Source organism: Tachyglossus aculeatus, chromosome 2 (assembly GCF_015852505.1).
Source record: "Tachyglossus aculeatus isolate mTacAcu1 chromosome 2, mTacAcu1.pri, whole genome shotgun sequence".
NCBI lineage: Eukaryota > Metazoa > Chordata > Mammalia > Monotremata > Tachyglossidae > Tachyglossus > Tachyglossus aculeatus.
In genome coordinates, this window is record NC_052067.1 from 164,979,562 (window position 1) to 164,998,692 (window position 19,131).

The 19,131-nt window shown below is 43.6% G+C and overlaps 1 protein-coding gene across 2 annotated transcripts in view; it reads left to right on the forward strand.

Annotated features, from left to right (window-relative positions):
* ITPR2 (inositol 1,4,5-trisphosphate receptor type 2) overlaps window positions 1–19,131 on the forward strand; it is a 616,651-nt gene that overhangs the window by 323,840 nt on the left and 273,680 nt on the right. For both annotated transcript variants that reach the window (XM_038760705.1, XM_038760713.1), the window contains 3 exons: window positions 731–856; window positions 11,405–11,533; window positions 15,256–15,376. In XM_038760705.1, the coding sequence (XP_038616633.1) occupies window positions 731–856; window positions 11,405–11,533; window positions 15,256–15,376 (376 nt within the window). The remainder of the gene's footprint in view (window positions 1–730; window positions 857–11,404; window positions 11,534–15,255; window positions 15,377–19,131) is intronic.

Sequence of the window (19,131 nt, forward strand, 5' to 3'; positions counted from 1 at the left end):
TGACATTTATTATCATCATCATCATCAATCGTATTTATTGAGCGCTTACTGTGTGCAGAGCACTGTACTAAGCGCTTGGGAAGTCCAAGTTGGCAACATGTAGAGACAGTCCCTACCCAACAGTGGGCTCACAGTCTAAAAGGGGGAGACAGAGAACAAAACCAAACATACTAACAAAATAAAATAAATAGAATAGATAGGTACAAGTAAAATAAAATAAATAAATAAATAGAGTAATAAATATGTACAAGCATATATACATACATATAGGTGCTGTGGGGAAGGGAAGGAGGTAAGATGCTTACTATGTGCAAAGCACGGTTCTAAACCTGATTATCATCATCAATCGTATTTATTGAGCGCTTACTATGTGCAGAGCACTGTACTAAGCGCTTGGGAAGTACAAATTGGCAACATATAGAGACAGTCCCTACCCAACAGTGGGCTCACAGTCTAAAAGGGGGAGACATCTAAAAGGGGGAGATTATCTTGTTTCTTCTCTATTGCTTGATTCAGTGTGTGGCCCACTGATGATGATGATGGCATTTATTAAGCACTTACCATGTGCACTGTTCTAAACCTGATTATCTTGTTTCTTCTCCACTGCTTGATTCAGTGTGTGACCCATAGCAAGCATGTAACAAATACCCCAATTATTACGATTATTATTAAGATAACCATTACTGATCATTTTCAATTTGTCATTTCCACGTGTTATATACCCTCGCAGGTTAAAGTTGCGTATGTGAACTTCGTTAACCACTGCTACGTAGATACGGAGGTGGAGATGAAGGAAATCTACACCAGTAATCACATTTGGAAATTATTCGAGAACTTTCTGGTTGACATGGCAAGGGTGAGTCCTCTGAGCTCTGAAGAATGATTTTCACCCTTTCGGGAGGCGGTCTGACAGTTAACAAATACCAAAAAAAAAAAAGAAATTCTAACACTTATTGGATGCACATTCTGTTTGGCCACAACTTGTACTTGCATGCCGTGTGTTGGCTGGAATATTGTTGCGGAACTAGGGATCACAGCATGGCCTGGTGAAAATTATATCCATAATTTATTTATTTAGATTAATGTCTGTCTCTAGACATTATCCATAATTTATATCCATAATTTACTTATTTGGATTAATGTCTATCTCTAGACTATAAGCTCATTGTGGGCAGGAAATGTGTTTTACTTTCCCAAGTGCTTAGTACAGTCCTCTGCACACAGTAAGTGCTCAATAAATATAGCTGACCAACTGACTGACTGGAAAGGGCCCAGGACTGGAAGTCAGAGACCTGGGTTTGAATCCCGACCCCCTGTCTTGGCTGCTCTGTGGCCATGGACAAGTCAGTCAGTCCATCAATTAATTGTATTTATTGAGCGCGAAAAGTGGACAGAGCACTGTATTAAGCGCTTGAGAGAGTGTAAATACACTGTAACAGAGCTGGTAGACATGTTCCCTGCCCACAGTGAGCTTTCATTCTAGAGGACAAGTTACAGTCTAGAATATGTCACTTAAATTCCCTGTGCCTCAGTTTCCTCATCTGTTAAATGGGGCTTAAAATTCCTGTTCTCCCTCCCCTGTTGATGGCGAGCGCCATATGGGACTGTAATGTAATTCTGTTGAATTTCTAGAGAAGCAGCGTGGCTCAGTGGCAAGAGCCCGGGCTCTGGAGTCAGAGGTCGTGGGTTCAAATCCCGGCTCCACCAACTGTCAGCTGGGTGACTTTGGGCAAGTCACTTCACTTCTCTGGGCCTCAGTTACCTCATCTGTAAAATGGGGATTAAGACTGTGAGCCCCCCGTGGGACAACCTGATCACCTTGTGTTCCCTCCAGCGCTTAGAAAGTGATTTGCACACAGTAAGTGCTTAATAAATGCCATTATTATTATTATTGTATCTGCCCTGGTGCTTAGTGCAGTGCTTGGCACGAAGTAACAAATACAGTCGTTGTTGTCATTATTATTATTGTGAGCTTGTGTGATTGTGCAAGTTCACACTGCGTCAGACTCCATGAGGATCAGAGCAACAGTTTTCCTTCACGCAGATGTTTTGTGAGAACAGAACACACAATGTATTTTGTAATAGTGCTTGGCACATACTAGGCGCTTAACAAATACCATCATTATTATTTGCCTTTCATTCATTCATTCAGTTGTATTTATTGAGCGCTTACTGTGTGCAGAGCACTGTACTAAGCACTTAGGAAGTACAAGTTGGCAACATATAGAGACAGTCCCTACCCAACAGTGGGCTCACAGTCTAGAAGGGGGAGACAGAGAACAAAACAAAACATATTAACAAAATAAAATAGATAGAATAAATATGTACATCGCCTATTCGTTTTAGACCCACCAGTAAAAAGCAGCGTATCCTAGTAGTGGGAGCATGGGCCTGTGCGTCAGAGGACCTGGGTTTGAATCCCATCTCCACCACTTGACTGGTGTGTGACCTTGGGCAAGTCACTTCACTTCTCTGTGCCTTAGATCTCTCATCTGCAGAATGGGGTTTCAATACCCGTTCTCCCTCCTACTTAGACTGTGGACCTGAATGTCCTGTAGCAACCACATAAATAATAATAATAATAATAATAATGGTATTTGTTAAGTGCTCACTATGTGCCAAGCACTGTTCTAAGCACTGGGGTAGATACAAGGCAATCAGGTTGTCCCACATGGGACTCACAGTCTTAATCCCCATGTTTCAAATGAAATAACTGAGGCCCAGAGAAGTGAAGTGGCTTGCTCAAGGTCACACAGCAGACAAGTGGTGGAGCCGGAATTAGAACCCACGTCCTCGGACTCCCGAGACTGTGCTCTTGCCATTAAGCCACGCTGCTTCTGCACATAACATGTGCTTAAAAATTATTCAATCAATCAATCAATCAATCATATTTATTGAGCGCTTACTGTGTGTAGAGCACTGTACTGAGCGCTTGGGAAGGACAAGTTGGCAACATATAGAGACGGTCCCTACCCAACAGTGGGCTCACAGTCTAGATCCCAGTTATTGAGCACTTACTGTGTGCAGAGCACTGTACTAAGCGCTTGTGAAGGACAAGTTGGCAACATATAGACGGTCCCTACCCAACAGTGGGCTCACAGTCTAGAAGGGGGAGACAGAGTACAAAACAAAACATATTAACAAAATAAAATAAATAGAATAGATATGTACAAGTAAAATAAATAGAGTAATAAATCCGTACAAACATATATACATATATACAGGTGCTGTGGGGAAGGGAAGGAGGTAAGGCGGGCGGGGGGTGGGGGGGGGGAAGAGGAAGGAGGGGGCTCTGTCTGGGAGCCCCCCAGACTGAATGATAAATAGAATAGATATGTACAAGTAAAATAAATAAATAGAGTAATAAATCCGTACAAACATATATACATATATACAGGTACTGTGGGGAAGGGAAGGAGGTAAGATGGTGGGGATGGAGAAGGGGACGAGTGGGAGAGGAAGGAGGGGGCTCAGTCTGGGAGCCCCCCAGACTGAATGATAATGATAATAATGATCATTATTAATAATTTAACAATAGCAATTTATGTCATAACATTATAATAACAGTAAATGTGAGCCCCATTTGTGTTTAGGATGAAGTAAATGAATAGCCTCAATCGATCAAACAGTATTTATTACTGGGCCTTCTCACTGGGCCTCGTTCTGGCCCGTCCCGCCATCGACCCCGGCCCACGTCCTCCCCCTGGCCTGGAATGCCCTCCCTCCGCACATCCGCCAAACTAGCACACTTCCCCCCTTCAAAGCCCTACTGAGAGTCACCTCCTCCAAGAGGCCTTCCCAGACTAAGCCCCCCTTTCCTCAGCTCCCTTTCCCCTCCCCGTCACCATGACCGGCTCTCTTTCCTTAACCCCCCTCTGCCTGCCCCTCAGCACTTATGTATATATGAATATATCTATAATTCTATTTATTTACATTGATGCCTGTAACCTGTTTTGATGTGCAGATATCTATAATTCTATTTATTTATATTGATGCCTGTTTACTTGTTTTACTTGTTTTGATGTCTGTCTCCCCCCTTCTAGACTGCAAGCCCAGTGTGGGCAGGGATTGTTTCTCTTTATTGCTGAATTCAGGCCTTCCCAGACTGAGCCCCCTCCTTCCTCTCCCCCTCCTCCCCCGCCTTACCTCCTTCCCCTCCCCACAGCACCTGTATATATGTATATATGTTTGTACGTATTTATTACTCTATTTTATTTGTACATATTTATTCTATTTATTTTATTTTGTTAATATGTTTTATTTTGTTGTCTGTCTCCCCCTTCTAGACTGTGAGCCTACTGTTGGGTAGGGACCGTCTCTATATGTTGCCAACTTGTACTTCCCAGGCCCCATCCTAAGTGCTGGGGTAGATGCAAGGTCATCAGGTTGGACACAGTCCTTGTCCCACGTGGGGCTCACCATCGTAATCCCCATTTTACAGATGAGGAAACTGAGGCCCAGGATGCAGCAAGTAACTGCTGGGCTGGTGTTTTCAGGTGTGTCTCCTCTCTTCAGGTGAGGAGAAACACCTGAAAACACCAGGTGAGTCTCCTCACAAAGGTCACCAAGCTCCTTGGAGAACCAGCTCAGAGACGCAGCAGGTGAAACACATCTGGAAAACCTGATGATTTTTGTATCTACCCCTACCACTTAATACAGTGCCTGGCACATAGTAAGCGCTTAACAGATTGTCTTGTCTCATGCCGTCGAGTCATCTCCGGCCCATAGCACTCATTCATTCATTCAAATGTATTTATTGAGTGCCTACTGTGTGCAGAGCACTGTACTAAGCTCTCAGGAAGTACAATTCAGCAATAAATAGAGACAATCCCTACCCAACAACAGCCTGATAGTCTAGAAGGGGGGAGACAGATGACAAAACAAAACAAGTAGGCCTTCCCAGATGGAGCCCCCTTTTTCCTCTCCTCCTCCCCATGCCCCCACCCTACCTCCTTCCCCTCCCCACAGCACCTGTAAGCATGTTTGTACAGATTTATTACTCTATTTATTTTACTTGTACATATTTACTATTCCATTTATTTTGTCATGATGTGCATTTAGCTTTAATTCTATTTGTTCTGACGACTTGACACCTGTCCACGTTTCGTTTTGTTGCCTGTCTCCCCCTTCTAGACTGTGAGCCCATTGTTGGGTAGGGACCGTTGCTGACTTGTACTTCCCAAGCGCTTAGTACAGTGCTCTGGACATAGTAAGCGCTGAATAAATACATTTGAATGAATGAAGTAGACAGGCATCAATGGCATTAACATAAATGCTGCACAAGGATGACACGCAAATTCGTGAAGCGTTCCATATTTTTTCTTCCTCCCTTCAAGGCCCTACTGAGAGCTCACCTCCTCCAGGAGGCCTTCCCAGACTGAGCCCCCTCCTTCCTCTCCCCCTCTTCCCCCTCTCCAACCCCCCAGTCTTACCCCCTTCCCCTCCCTACAGCACCTGTATATATGTATATGTGTTTGTACGTATTTATTACTCTGTTTATTTTATTTGTACATATTTATTCTATTTTATTTTGTTAATATGTTTTGTTTTGTTCTCTGTCTCCCCCACCTAGATTGTGAGCCCACTGTTGGGTAGGGACCGTCTCTATATGTTACCAACTTGTACTTCCCAAGCGCTTAGTATAGTGCTCTGCACACAGTAAGCGCTCAATAAATATGATTGAATGAATGAATATAAATGGAATTATAGGTATATACACATCATTAATAAAATAAATAGAATAATAAATATATACATATATACTCCACAGACACATCTCTCCCAGAACACCCCACCTCCATCTACAGTTGTTCTGGTAGTGGGTCCATAGAGTTTTCTTGGTAAAAATCCAGAAGTGGTTTACCTTCTTCCGCACAGTCAACTTGAGTCTCCACCCTCGACTGTCTCCCATGACACTGCTGCCCAGCATGGATGAGTTTTGACTTGTATCAATCAATCAATCAATCAATCATATTTATTGAGCACTTACTGTGTGCAGAGCACTGTACTAAGCACTTAGGAAGTACAAGTTGGCAACATATAGAGACAGTCCCTACCCAACAGTGGGCTCACAGTCTAGAAGGGGGAGACAGGGAACAAAACAAAATGTATTAACAAAATAAAATAAATATCAAATTGCCTTCCACTCGCTAGCCCCTGCCCAAGCTAGGAATCATCATCAATCGTATTTATTGAGCGCTTACTGTGTGCAGAGCACTGTACTAAGCACTTGGGAAGTACAAGGAATGGAATGGATAGGCCTCTGCTTGGCTCTCCTCCAGTAGTCGAGACTGGTAGAGGACTGGAAACTCTCCAGGTGTCATCCTGAGAGGTGGCTTAACAAATACCATGGGAAAAAAAAAATCCAGCATGAGAGAAAGGTGAATTTGTTTGGAATATTTAGTGTCATGTCACCTATCCAATTCCCCTCTTTTTTTCCTTCTTTCCGGACAAGGGTAATAGCTGTCCTCTTCTTCAGTTCACTTATTCAGAAATTCTTTTCCAGAGGGGTCTCTTCATTCTTTCCATGGGAGCTCTTTACTCTGCACTTTTTTTAAAAAATGGTATTTGTTAAGAGCTTCCTAATGTGCCAGGCACTGTTCTAAATACTACGGTAATAATAATAATAATAATGATGGCATTGATTAAGCGCTTACTATGTGCAAAACACTGTTCTAAGTGCTGGGGAGGTTACAAGGTGATCAGGTTGTCCTATGGGGGGCTCACAGTCAGTCCCCATTTTACAGATGAGGTAACTGAGGTGAAGAGAAGTTAAGTGATTTGCCCAAAGGCACACAGCTGACAGTTGGTGGAGCCGGGATTTGAACCCATGACCTCTGACTCCAAAGCCTGTCCTCTTTCCACTGAGCCATGCTGCTTCTCATAGATACAAGATACAAGGTAGATACAAGGGTAGATACAAGGTTGGACACAGTCCCTGTCCCACGTGGGGCTCACAGTCTTAATCCTAATTTTACAGATGAGGGAACTGAGACACAAAAAATGTATATGTCTTGCCCAAGATCAAACAGTCAGAATTAGAACCCAGGTCCTCTGACTCCCGTACCCAGGTTTTATCCACTAGGCCCCGCTGCATCTCATCTAGAGAAGCAGCGTGGCTCAGTGGAAAGAGCCCGAGCTTTGGAGTCAGAGGTCATGGGTTCAAATCCTGGCTCTGCCAACTGTCAGCTGTGTGACCTTGGGCATGTCACTTCACTTCTCTGGGCCTCAGTTACCTCATCAGTGAAATGGGGATGAAGACTGTGAGCCCCACGTGGGACAACCTGGCCACCTTGTATCATCATCATCATCATCAATCATATTTATTGAGGGCTTACTATGTGCAGAGCACTGTACTAAGCGCTTGGGAAGTACAAATTGGCAACATATACAGACAGTCCCTACCCAACAGTGGGCTCACAGTCTAAAAGGGGGAGACAGAGAACAAAACCAAACATACTAACAAAATAAAATAAATAGAATAGATATGTACAAATAAAATAAATAAATAAATAGAGTAATAAATATGTACAAACACATATACATATATACAGGTGCTGTGGGGAAGGGAAGGAGGTAAGAAGGGGGGGATGGAGAGGGGGACGAGGGAGAGAGGAAGGAAGGGACTCAGTCTGGGAAGGCCTCTTGGAGGAGGTGAGCTCTCAGCAGGGCCTTGAAGAGAACTTCAAGGTTCCCTTGTAACCTTGTAACCTCCCCAGAGCTTAGAACAGTGCTGTGCACATAGTAAGTGCTTAATAAATATCATTTTTATTATTATTATCTAAACCTTTTATTCAATTTCACTCTTTCTCCAGTCTCTCTGGGCAGCCCACATCAGTCAATCAATCACTTGTATTTATTGAGTGCTTACTGTGTGCAGAGCATTTTACTAAGCACTTGGGAGAGTATAATATAATAGTTGGTAGACACGTTCCCTGCCCACAGTTCATTCATTCATTCAATCAATCGTATTTATCGAGCACTTATAGTGCGCAGAGCACTGTACTACTAAGCGCTGAGCTCACAGTCTAGAGTTGAAAGTTGAGATGATTTAGTCTGTCCGTCTGTGATTTTTCAGGCCATGGCAGTGTTTGTGTTCCGCCCAGATAGCAGCCTTCTGTCACCCTCAAGGCTGCGAGAAAGGCCGTCAGCCTCATGGAGGGATGTTACGGTAGTTTTCAAACACTTCCAGGCAGCCCTTTGCAGTGGGCAAAATAACTGTTTGAAAGGATAGTGCTCTGCACACAGTAAGCGCTCAATAAATATGATTGATGATGATAGAAAGTTTTTCCTCTGTTGCTGCTCTAACTGCCTGTTATTGGAAAGAGCGAGGCTGAGAGGTTATTTCATATTAGAGAGCCTGCTGGTCTGATCCGTGCTCTCCCCAAGCTAGATATCTTCCCTTTTCTTTTGAAGGTGATAATAATGATGGCATTTATTAAGCGCTTACTAAGTGCAAAGCACTGTTCTAAGCGCTTGGTAGGTAACAAGGTGATCAAGTTGTCCCATGGGGGGCTCACAGTCTTAATCCCCATTTTACAGATGAGGGAACTGAGGCCCAGAGAAGTGAAGTGACTTGCCCAAAGTCACACAGCTGACAATTGGCGGAGCCGGGATTTGAACTCATGACCTTTGACTCCAAAGCCCAGGCTCATTTCACTGAGCCACGCTGCTTAAGTGGTGTTTGTTAAGAGCATACTATGTGCCAGGCACTGTACTAAGCGCTGGGGTTGATACAGGCTTACTGTGTGCAGAAACTACATCTCTCCAAGAGACAATAGCCATTCCCCTCTGTGATGATGATAATGGCATTTGTTAAGCGCTTACTATGTGCAAAGCACTGTTCTAAGCGCTGGGGGGGATACAAGGTGATCCGGTTGTCCCACGTGGGGCTCACAGTCTTCATCCCCATTTTACAGATGAGGGGACTGAGGCTCCGAGAAGTTAAGTGACTTGTCCAAGGTCACATAGCAGACATGTGGCAGAGCTGGGATTCGAACCCATGACCTCTAACTCCAAAGCCCGTGCCCTTTTCCATCATCATCATCATCATCATCAATCGTATTTATTGAGCGCTTACTATGTGCAGAGCACTGTACTAAGTGCTTGGGGAGTACAAATTGGCAACATATAGAGACAGTCCCTACCCAACATTGGGCTCACAGTCTAAAAGGGGGGGACAAGAGAACAAAACCAAACATACTAACAAAATAAAATAAATACTGAAATAAAATTTCCACTGAGCCACGCTGCTTCTCTGTGGTATTTGTTAAGCTCTTACTATGTGCCAGGCACTGTGCTAAGCGCTGGGGTGGATTCAAGCAAATTGGGCTGGCCACAGTTCCTGTCCCACGTGGGGCTCACAGTCTCACTCCCGATTTTACAGACGAGAGAGATGTGAGGTGACTTGCCCAAGGCCATACAGCAGACAAGTGGCGGAGCCGGGATTAGAACCCAAGTCCTCTGACTTCCAGGCTTGGGCTCTAGCCACTAGACCTCATAATACCTCCTTCCCTTCCCCACAGCACCTGTATATATGTATATATGTTTGTACATATTTATTACTCTATTTATTTATTTATTTTACTTGTACATATCTATTCTATTTATTTTATTTTGTTAGTATATTTGGTTTTTTTCTCTCTCTCCCCCTTTTAGACTGTGAGCCCACTGTTGGGTAGGGACCGTCTCTATATGTTGCCAACTTGTACTTCCCAAGCGCTCAGTACAGTGCTCTGCACACAGTAAGTGCTCAATAAATACGATCGATTTATTGATTGATTGATTAGACCACACAGCTTCTGTCTTGGTGGGATTGCCGTTTGGAGAGGAGTCGGGGCGGATCCAGGGGAGTTTTTGTACTAGCAACTGTCAGGATTTGACACCTAGAGCGGGAGAAAAGTGGAGGAGCAAAGAGGTAGAAGAGGGGAGGAGGGAGAGGAAAAGTCCTGTCTGACGGAAAAATCGTGTCTGAGAAAAACTCATTGACAGGGAGAGTTTCTAAGGAAAATGACAGGGAGTGTGCTAAAATTCCATTGGCCACCACTTGAAAAATCTCTCTGGGCATACACGATAGAAATATTTTTATTAGGCCTGTGCCTGTCCTTTTGAAGAAAGCCTGTTGTCATTGGATGTCATTCTGTCTGATCTCCCATCCTCATGTTGCTCTCCACTTCAATCCGTACTTCATGCTGCTGCCCGGGTTATCTTTGTCCAGAAACGCTCTGGGCATATCACTCCCCTCCTCAGAAATCTCCAGTGACTACCAATCAGTCTGCGCATCAGGCAGAAACTCCTCACCCTGGGCTTCCAGGCTGTCCATCACCTTGCCCCCTCCTACCTCACCTCCCTTCTGTCCTTCTCCAGCCCAGCCCGCACCCTCTGCTCCTCCGCCGCTAATCTCCTCACCGTACCTCGTTCTCGCCTGTCCCGCCGTCGACCCCCGGCCCACGTCATCCCCCGGGCCTGGAATGCCCTCCCTCTGCCCATCCGCCAAGCTAGCTCTCTTCCTTCCTTCAAGGCCCTATTGAGAGCTCACCTCCTCCAGGAGGCCTTCCCAGACTGAGCCCCTTCCTTCCTCTCCCCCTCGCCCCCCTCCATCCCCCCCTTCTTACCTCCTTCCCTTCCCCACAGCACCTGTATATATGTATATATGTTTGTACATATTTATTTCTCTATTTATTTATTTATTTATTTTACTTGTACATATCTATTCTATTTATTTTATTTTGTTAGTGTGTTTGGTTTTGTTCTCTGTCTTCCCCTTTTAGACTGTGAGCCCACTGTTGGGTAGGGACTGTCTCTATGTGTTGCCAATTTGTACTTCCCAAGCGCTTAGTACAGTGCTCCGCACATAGTAAGCGCTCAATAAATGCGATTGATGATGATGATGATTGGATGTCCTCCCCCTGGCCTGGAATGCCCACCCTCCGCACATCCGCCCAGCTAGCTCTCTTCCTCCCTTCAAAGCCCTACTGAGAGCTCACCTCCTCCAGGAGGCCTTCCCACACTGAGCCCCCTTTTTTCCTCTCCCCCTCTCCATCCCCCCAGCCCTACCTCCTTCCCCTCCCTACAGCACCTGTCTATATGTTTGTACAGATTTATTACTCTATTTATTTTCCTTGTACATATTTACTATTCTATTTATTTTGTTAATGATGTGCATCTAGCTTTACATCTATTTATTCTGATGACACCGGTCCACACGTTTTGTTTTGTTGTCCGTCTCCCCCTCTAGACTGTGAGCCCATTGTTGGGTAGGGACCGTCTCTATATGTTGCCAACTTGTACTTCCCAAGCGCTTAGTGCAGTGCTCTGCACATAGTAAGCGCTCAATAAATATGATTGAATGAATTGGACACGAAAAAACCTACGCCAGTAGAATTGTCATTTGTTTTGTCTGCAGGTCTGCAACACGACGACAGATAGGAAACACGCAGACACGTGTTTGGAGAAGTGTGTCACCGAACCCATGATGAACATTGTGAGCGGATTCTTCAATTCTCCGTTTTCCGACAACAGCACTAGCCTCCAGGTAAAGCTACAGAAGGACTCTGTCACCCAGAAGCCATTCACCTCAGCATGTGGTAGCTTTTATTATAAAGTTATCTCCTAAACGTCAAGGGGATTTTTTGCACTGCTCCTCAATCAATCGATCAATCATTGTATCTGTTTGTTGTGTATAGTGCTATATTGAGATATTGTTATATTGTAACAATATATTTGTTGTAACAATATAATTGCTATATTGTAACAATTTATTGTAACAAAGGCTTAGTACAGTGCTCTGCACACAGTCAGCGCTCAATAAATACGATTGAATATGGTTATATTGAGAAGCAGCATGGCTCAGTGAAAAGAGCCTGGGCTTTGGAGTCAGATGTCATGGGTTTGAATCCTGCCTCCGCCATTTGTCATCTGTGTGACTTTGGGCAAGTCACTTTTTTTTTTTTTTAATGGCATTTATTAAGCACTTACTATGTGCAAAGCACTGTTCTAAGCACTGGGGAGTTTACAAGGTGATCAGGTTGTCCCACGGGGGGCTCACAGTCTTAATCCCCATTTTTTACAGATGAGGTAACTGAGGCCCAGAGAAGTGAAGTGACTTGCCCAAAGTCACTTCTCTGTGCCTCAGTTCCCTCATCTGTAAAATGGGGATTAAGACTGTGAGCCCCCCGTGGGACAACCTGATCACCTTGTATCCCCCCAGCGCTTAGAACAGTGCTTTACACATGGTAAGCTCTTAACAAATGCCATCATTATTATTATTATTATTCTCTGTGCCCCAGTTCCCTCATCTGTAAAACGGGGATGAAGACTGTGAGCCCCCCGTGGGACATCCTGATCACCTTGTAACCTCCCCAGCACTTAGAACAGTGCTTTGCACATAGTAAGTGCTTAATAAATGCCATCATCATTATTATTATTATTGAGAAGCAGCATGGCGTAGTGGATAGAACACGAGCTCGGGAGTCGGGGGTTCACAGGTTCCATCCCCAGCTCCGCCACTTGTCTGCTGTGTGACCTCAGGCAAGTCACTTCACTTCTCTGGGCCTCACTTACGTCATCTGTAAAATGGGGATTGACAGTGTGAGCCCTATATGGGACAGGGACTGTGTCCAACCCAACTTGCTTGTATCCACCCAAGCGGTTAGTACAGTACCTGGCACATAGTAAGAGCTTAACAAATACCATTATTATTATTATTATTAGAGGGGGAGATAACATTAATGTAAATAGATTATTTATAGTGCTGTACTTTCCCAAGTGGTTAGTACAGTGCTCCGCACAGAGTAAGTGCTCAGTAAATACCGTTGATTGGTTTATTAATTGATCTGATCAAAGGACAGCATTGAGTAGAGGAAAGAGCAATTCTACCACCTGCCAGTCACCTTCTGGACCTCAGTTTCCTCAGGTTTAAAATCAATCAATCAATTAATCAATCGTATTTATTGAGCGCTTACTGTGTGCAGAGCACTGTACTAAGCGCTTGGGAAGTACAAGTTGGCAACATATAGAGACAGTCTCTACCCAACAGTGGTTAAAATGGAGATGCTAATACCTGCCTTCACCTCACAACGATGCTGTCAGGATACAATGGCAAAATGTAGTGTGAGACTGCCTTGGGAATGAAAGCACTCTATAATGTTAATGATAATAATAATAATAATGATAATAATAATAATAATAATAATTGTGGTATTTGTTAAGTGCTTACTATGTTCCAGGCACCATACTAAGCACTGGGGTGGCTACAAGCAAATCAAGTTGGACCCAGTCCCTCCCCCACGGGGGTCTCACAGTCTTCATCCCCATTTTACGGATGAGATAACTGAGCCACAGAGCAGTGAAGTGACTTGCCCAAGGTCACACAGCAGACAAGTGGCGGAGCCGGGATTAGAACCCACGTCCTCTGACTCTGAAGCCTCTGCTCTTTTCACTAAGCATTTAGTACAGTGCTCTGCACACAGTGTATTATAAGCTCCTTGAGTGCAGGGATGGTATTCATTCATTCATTCAGTTGTATTTATTGAGCGCTTACTGTGTGCACTAATTCTGCTGTACTCTCCCAAGTGCTTAGTATAGTGCTGTGCACACAGAAGTTCCTTGAGGGCAGAATCATGTCTACTCACTTATTATTGTTATCGTTATTATTAATAATAGTATTTATTGAGCACTTACTGTGTACTGAGAGAGTACATTATAACAGCAGACACATTCCCTGCCCACAACGAGCTCACACTTACTCTCTCAAGCACTGAGCACAGTGCTTTGCCCACAGATAACAATCAATAAATGCCACTGATTGATAGTAATAAGAATAACGGTTGTGTTTAGATATTGAATTTTAATTAATTTCAAATTCAAATTGATCCATTAAGATTAATTCATTCGATCGTATTTATTGAGCGCTTACTGTGTGCAGAGCACTGTACTAAGCACTTAGTACACTAATCTGTTGATTTAATATTAAATATCAAGTCCGATTTAAACAGTTATGTTTCTTGAGCTTCTAATTGTTACACTGCCATTTTGTAAGCCCATGAAAAATGAAAAGCAATCAAGTGGCACATTTCCTGTTCACAAGGAGCTTATACGCTAGTGGTCAAAATGACTTGTAAGTGTATACATACGGAGAAGCAAAGAGATAAATTGTTATGAAAAGGAGAAACCCTCATTAGCAGGTAATAAACAATGCCTTGATCAAGGAATGGAATTTAAACCTGTGGGCAAGGAAAAGATGGCATTTCTCTATTTATTTTGCTTGATTGATTTTTGCAGTCAAGACATTTCCATCCTTTCCAGCCAAATGAAAGTATACTGACATGGATTCTTTCATTCATTCAGTTGCATTTATTGAGTGCTTACTGTATGCAGAGCACTGTACTAAGCACTTGGGAGAGTCCGATATAGTGATAAACAAACTTTTTCCCTGACCACAAGGACATGTTGTTTCTACCCTCTCAAACCGAAGGCAGGCTCTTTGGCCAATGCAGTTTAAACGAGCCCAAAGAATCGTATTTGTTGAGTGCTTACGGTGTGCAGGGCACTTGACAAAATGCTGGGCAGATTATTACCCTATTTATTTATTTATTTATTTTACTTGTACATATCTATTCTGTTTATTTTATTTTGTTAGTATGTTTGGTTTTGTTCTCTGTCTCCCCCTTTTAGACTGTGAGCCCACTGTTGGGTAGGGACTGTCTCTCTATATGTTGCCAATTTGTACTTCCCAAGCGCTTAGTACAGTGCTCTGCAGATAGTAAGCGCTCAATAAATATGATTGATGATGATGATAGACATGTTCCCTGGCCACAACGAGCTTCCAGTCTAGGCCTTCCCAGACTGAGCCCCTTCCTTCCTCTCCCCCTCGTCCCCCTCTCCATCCCCCCATCTTACCTCCTTCCCTTCCCCACAGCACCTGTATATATGTATATATGTTTGTACGGATTTATTACTCTATTTATTTTTTTATTTTACTTGTACCTATCTATTCTATTTATTTTATTTTGTTAGTATGTTTGGTTTTGTTCTCTGTCTCCCCCTTTTAGACTGTGAGCCCACTGTTGGGTAGGGACTGTCTCTATATGTTGCCAACTTGGACTTCCCAAGGGCTTAGTACAGTGCTTTGCACACAGTAAGCGCTCAATAACTACGATTGATTGATTGATTGATTAGAGGGGAGGAATGCCGGGGATGGGTTTGAAGATGATGGTGTGCATTATCTGCTCTGTCTCTCTCCCCCTCTATTTTCAGACTCACCAGCCGATTTTCATTCAGCTGCTGCAGTCCGCCTTCAGAATCTACAATTGCAGCTGGCTGAGCCCAGCCCAGAAGGCATCTGTTGAATCCTGTATCAAAAGTCTGGCTGAAGTGGGTACGTTAGAGTGGCGAGTTTTCCTTCACCTCTTTCTTCTCCCTCCTCCTCCTCCTCACCATATTTAAAGTCTCTGTGTGGGGCGATAATCAGAAACGTCATTTCTTCGCCTCTGCACAGGAGTGAATGAGGTTCGGATTGTAGAAAAGCTGAAAAAAAGAACAGGCCATTTGGACCAGCACCTCTCTCCCCATTCTGCCCACAAGAACCTCCAATGGTTGCCCAACCACCTCTAGCCTGGAACTCCTTCCGCCTCCTCCTCCTCCTCCTCATCATCAATTGTATTTATTGAGCGCTTACTATGTGCAGAGCACTGTACTAAGCGCTTGGGAAGTAGAAATTGGCAACATATAGAGACAGTCCCTACCCAACAGTGGGCTCCCAGTCTAAAAGGGGGAGACAGAGAACAAAACCAAACATACTAACAAAATAAAATAAATAGAATAGATATGTACAAATAAAATAAATAAATAAATAAATAGAGTAAAAAATATGTACAAACAAATATACATATACAGGTGCTGTGGGGGCTCATATGCCAGACCACCACACTCTCCACCCTCAAAGCATTATTAAGGTCATATCTTCTCCAAAAGGCCTTCCCAATTAAGACCTCCTTTTCCCAGCTCCCTCTCCCTTCTGCATCATCTATGCACTTGGACCTGTGACCTTTGGGGATTTGTCACACCTCAATCCCACAGCACTTCTGTACATGTCTTATGTACCCACTGTTGGGTAGGGACTGTCTCTATATGTTGCCAATTTGTACTTCCCAAGCGCTTAGTACAGTGCTCTGCACACAGTAAGCACTCAATAAATACGATTGATGATGATGATGATGATGATGATTCATTCATTCGTTCATTCATTCATTCAATCATATTTATTGAGCGCTTATTGTGTGCAGAGCACTGTACTAAGCACTTGGGAAGTATAAGTTGGCAACATGTAGAGACGGTCCCTACCCCACAACGGGCTCACAGTCTAGAAGGGGGAGACAGACAACAAAACAAAGCATGTGTCCCCATCTTCAAAGCCCTTCTGAAATCCTGCTTCTTCCAGAGGCCTTCCGTGATTAACCTCTCATCTTCATCCCCCTGAGCTCCCTCCCCGTTCCCCTGGGCCAGGCCACCTCTCTCCCCACCTTCAAAGCCCTCCTGAAATCTCACCTCTTCCAGACGGCCTTCTCGGGTTAGTCTCTCCGTGCCTGGCTCTGTTTCCTTCCAATCTACTGCCACTTCAGGATTTCCACGTCACTTAGGCCCTTAAGAAATATGATTGACTGATTGAGGGTGTCTGAATTTGTAGAAAAGTTAAAAAAGCTGTCAGCAGCTTGGCATAGTAGCTAGAGCATGGGCTAGGCAGTAAGAAGGACATGGGTTCTCTGCCAGTAGTCTGCTATGTGTGACCTTGGGCAAGTTACTTCACTTCTCTGGGCCTCAGTTACCTCATCTGTAAAGAGGGGATTAAGAGCGTGAGCCCCACGTGGGACAGGGATTTGTCCAACTTGATTACGTTGTATCTACCCCACTGCTTAGAACAGGGCTTGGCACATAGTAAGCGCTTAACAAGTACCATAATAATCATCGTTTTTATTTTTATCTGCTTTAGGAGGCCTTCCCTGATTAATCTCTCCTCATCCAACCCTATTTCCCCCCTATTTACTGCCACTTCAGGATTTCCACATTACACCTCCTCTTCCCCCTGTGAGCAGCAAGTTAGTTCAAGATCTTTAAACTCTGTTGCTTGCCAACGTTTGTAATCTATTTTAGCATCCATTTCTCCTTCAAGATTAGATCCTTGAAAGTAGAGATTCTGTCTACTAACTCTATTGTTCTCTTCCACAGTGCTTTGCGCAGAGTAAGCGCTCAATAAATATGGTGACTTGATTAACTGATTGATTGAGTAGTAGTAGTAGTAATAACAGTAGTAATAACAGCAGAAGTAGTAGTAGTGGTACTTATTGAGTGCTCACTTGGCGTCGGGCACTGTATTAGATGTTGAGCAAGTGCAGAATAACCAAGTGCCGCGTTTCCCACCCACAAGGAGCTTCCACTGTTACCTGAAAGGTCCGGCGGTCAGTTGTATTTATTGAGCACGTACTGTATCAAGAGCACTGTATTAAGCACTTGGGAGAGTGAATAGATTAATTAACAGTCACATTCTCTGCCTACGATGAGCTTACAGTCTAGAGGGGGAGACAGACATTAATATAAATAAATAAATTACGATTAATTACGTAAGTGCTATGAGATTGGGAGAGGGGATGAATAAAGGGAGCAAGTCAGGGTGATGCAGAAGGGAGCGGGAGAAGAGGAAACGAGGGCTTAGTCAGGGAAGGCTTCTGGAAGGAAGGCTTTGAAGGAGCGGAGAGTCATTGTCGGATCAGCTGCTTTATTTTAAATTACAATGGGTTCATTTCTAAATTTAGTTTCAGTCTTACTACATTGATTCGTTTTGGCACCATACCATCTTATTAAGGTTTTATGGAAATCAGCTTAGCTTTTCTCTAAACACTGACTGTACAATTATTTAATCTGTTGAGCAAACTGATTCAATTAGGTCTCCATCTGGAAGTCAGTCTCAGAGAGTGGCATTAAATCTTTGCCGTACTAGTCCTCCAACCCAGTAGAGTTGCTATTTCACTTTCAAGCCAAGTTGGCCGCCTTTCTGCTTTCTCATTAACTTTATATTTGGCCAATGTAACTGCCACTCAACCCGAATGGTGAATAGGAAGTATTGTGCCTGGAATAATTTTGGAATAATATGCACCATGAACTGTAATGTTGAATTCAGAAAACAAGGTTCAACTCTGTTTTTACCTGGACAACTGGTCCAGTGTAGTTTGCATGTCAGGATAGCTTCAGTTCTTTTCCTTTAGCCTGGAGTGAACGCCCCGGAAAAACTCACTCCAGTTCAATCAATCAATCAATCAATCGTATTTATTGACCGCTTACTGTGTGCTGTACTAAGCGCTTGGGAAGTACAAGTTGGCAACATATAGAGACCGTCCCTACCCAACAGCGGGCTCACAGTCTAGAAGGGGGAGACAGAGAAGAAAACCAAACATATTAACAAAATATTAGGTCCAGTTGGACCTAAAACCAAACCTGGAATATATGCTGAACGAGGAACACATATCGCAAATATTTCAGAATTTCAGCGAAATCAGCCATTGGAATTTCACCTCTCATTCCACTCATTCATAATAGGGACCGCATGTCTTTGGGAAATGAAAATATGCCATTTAAAGAATATTAAATAATGATCATGGCATTCGTTCAGCACTTATTAATGGCCAAGCACTGGCGTTTTATTTATTATTTTCAAGGTATTAAGCGCTTACTATATGTTAAGCATGTGCTAGGCACTGTACTAAGCACTGAGGTACATACAGAGTAATCAGGTTGGACACAGTCTGTGTCCCCCAGGGTGCTCACAGTCTTAAACCCCATTTTACAGATGAGGTAACTAAGGCACAGAGAAGTTGAGTGACTTGAACGAGGTCCCACAGGAGATTAAGGGCGAAGTCGGGATTAGAACACAGGTCCTTCTCACTCCCAGGCCTGTTCTTTATCCACTAGGCCATAGTGTTCTAAATTCTGGGGTAGATACAATGTAATCAGATTGGATACCATCCCTATCCCACATGGGGATCACAGTCTAAGTTGGAGGGAGAGGGATTTAATCACCATTTTATGGATGAGTAACGGAGATATGGAGAAGTGAAGTGACTTGTCCAAGGTCACACAGCA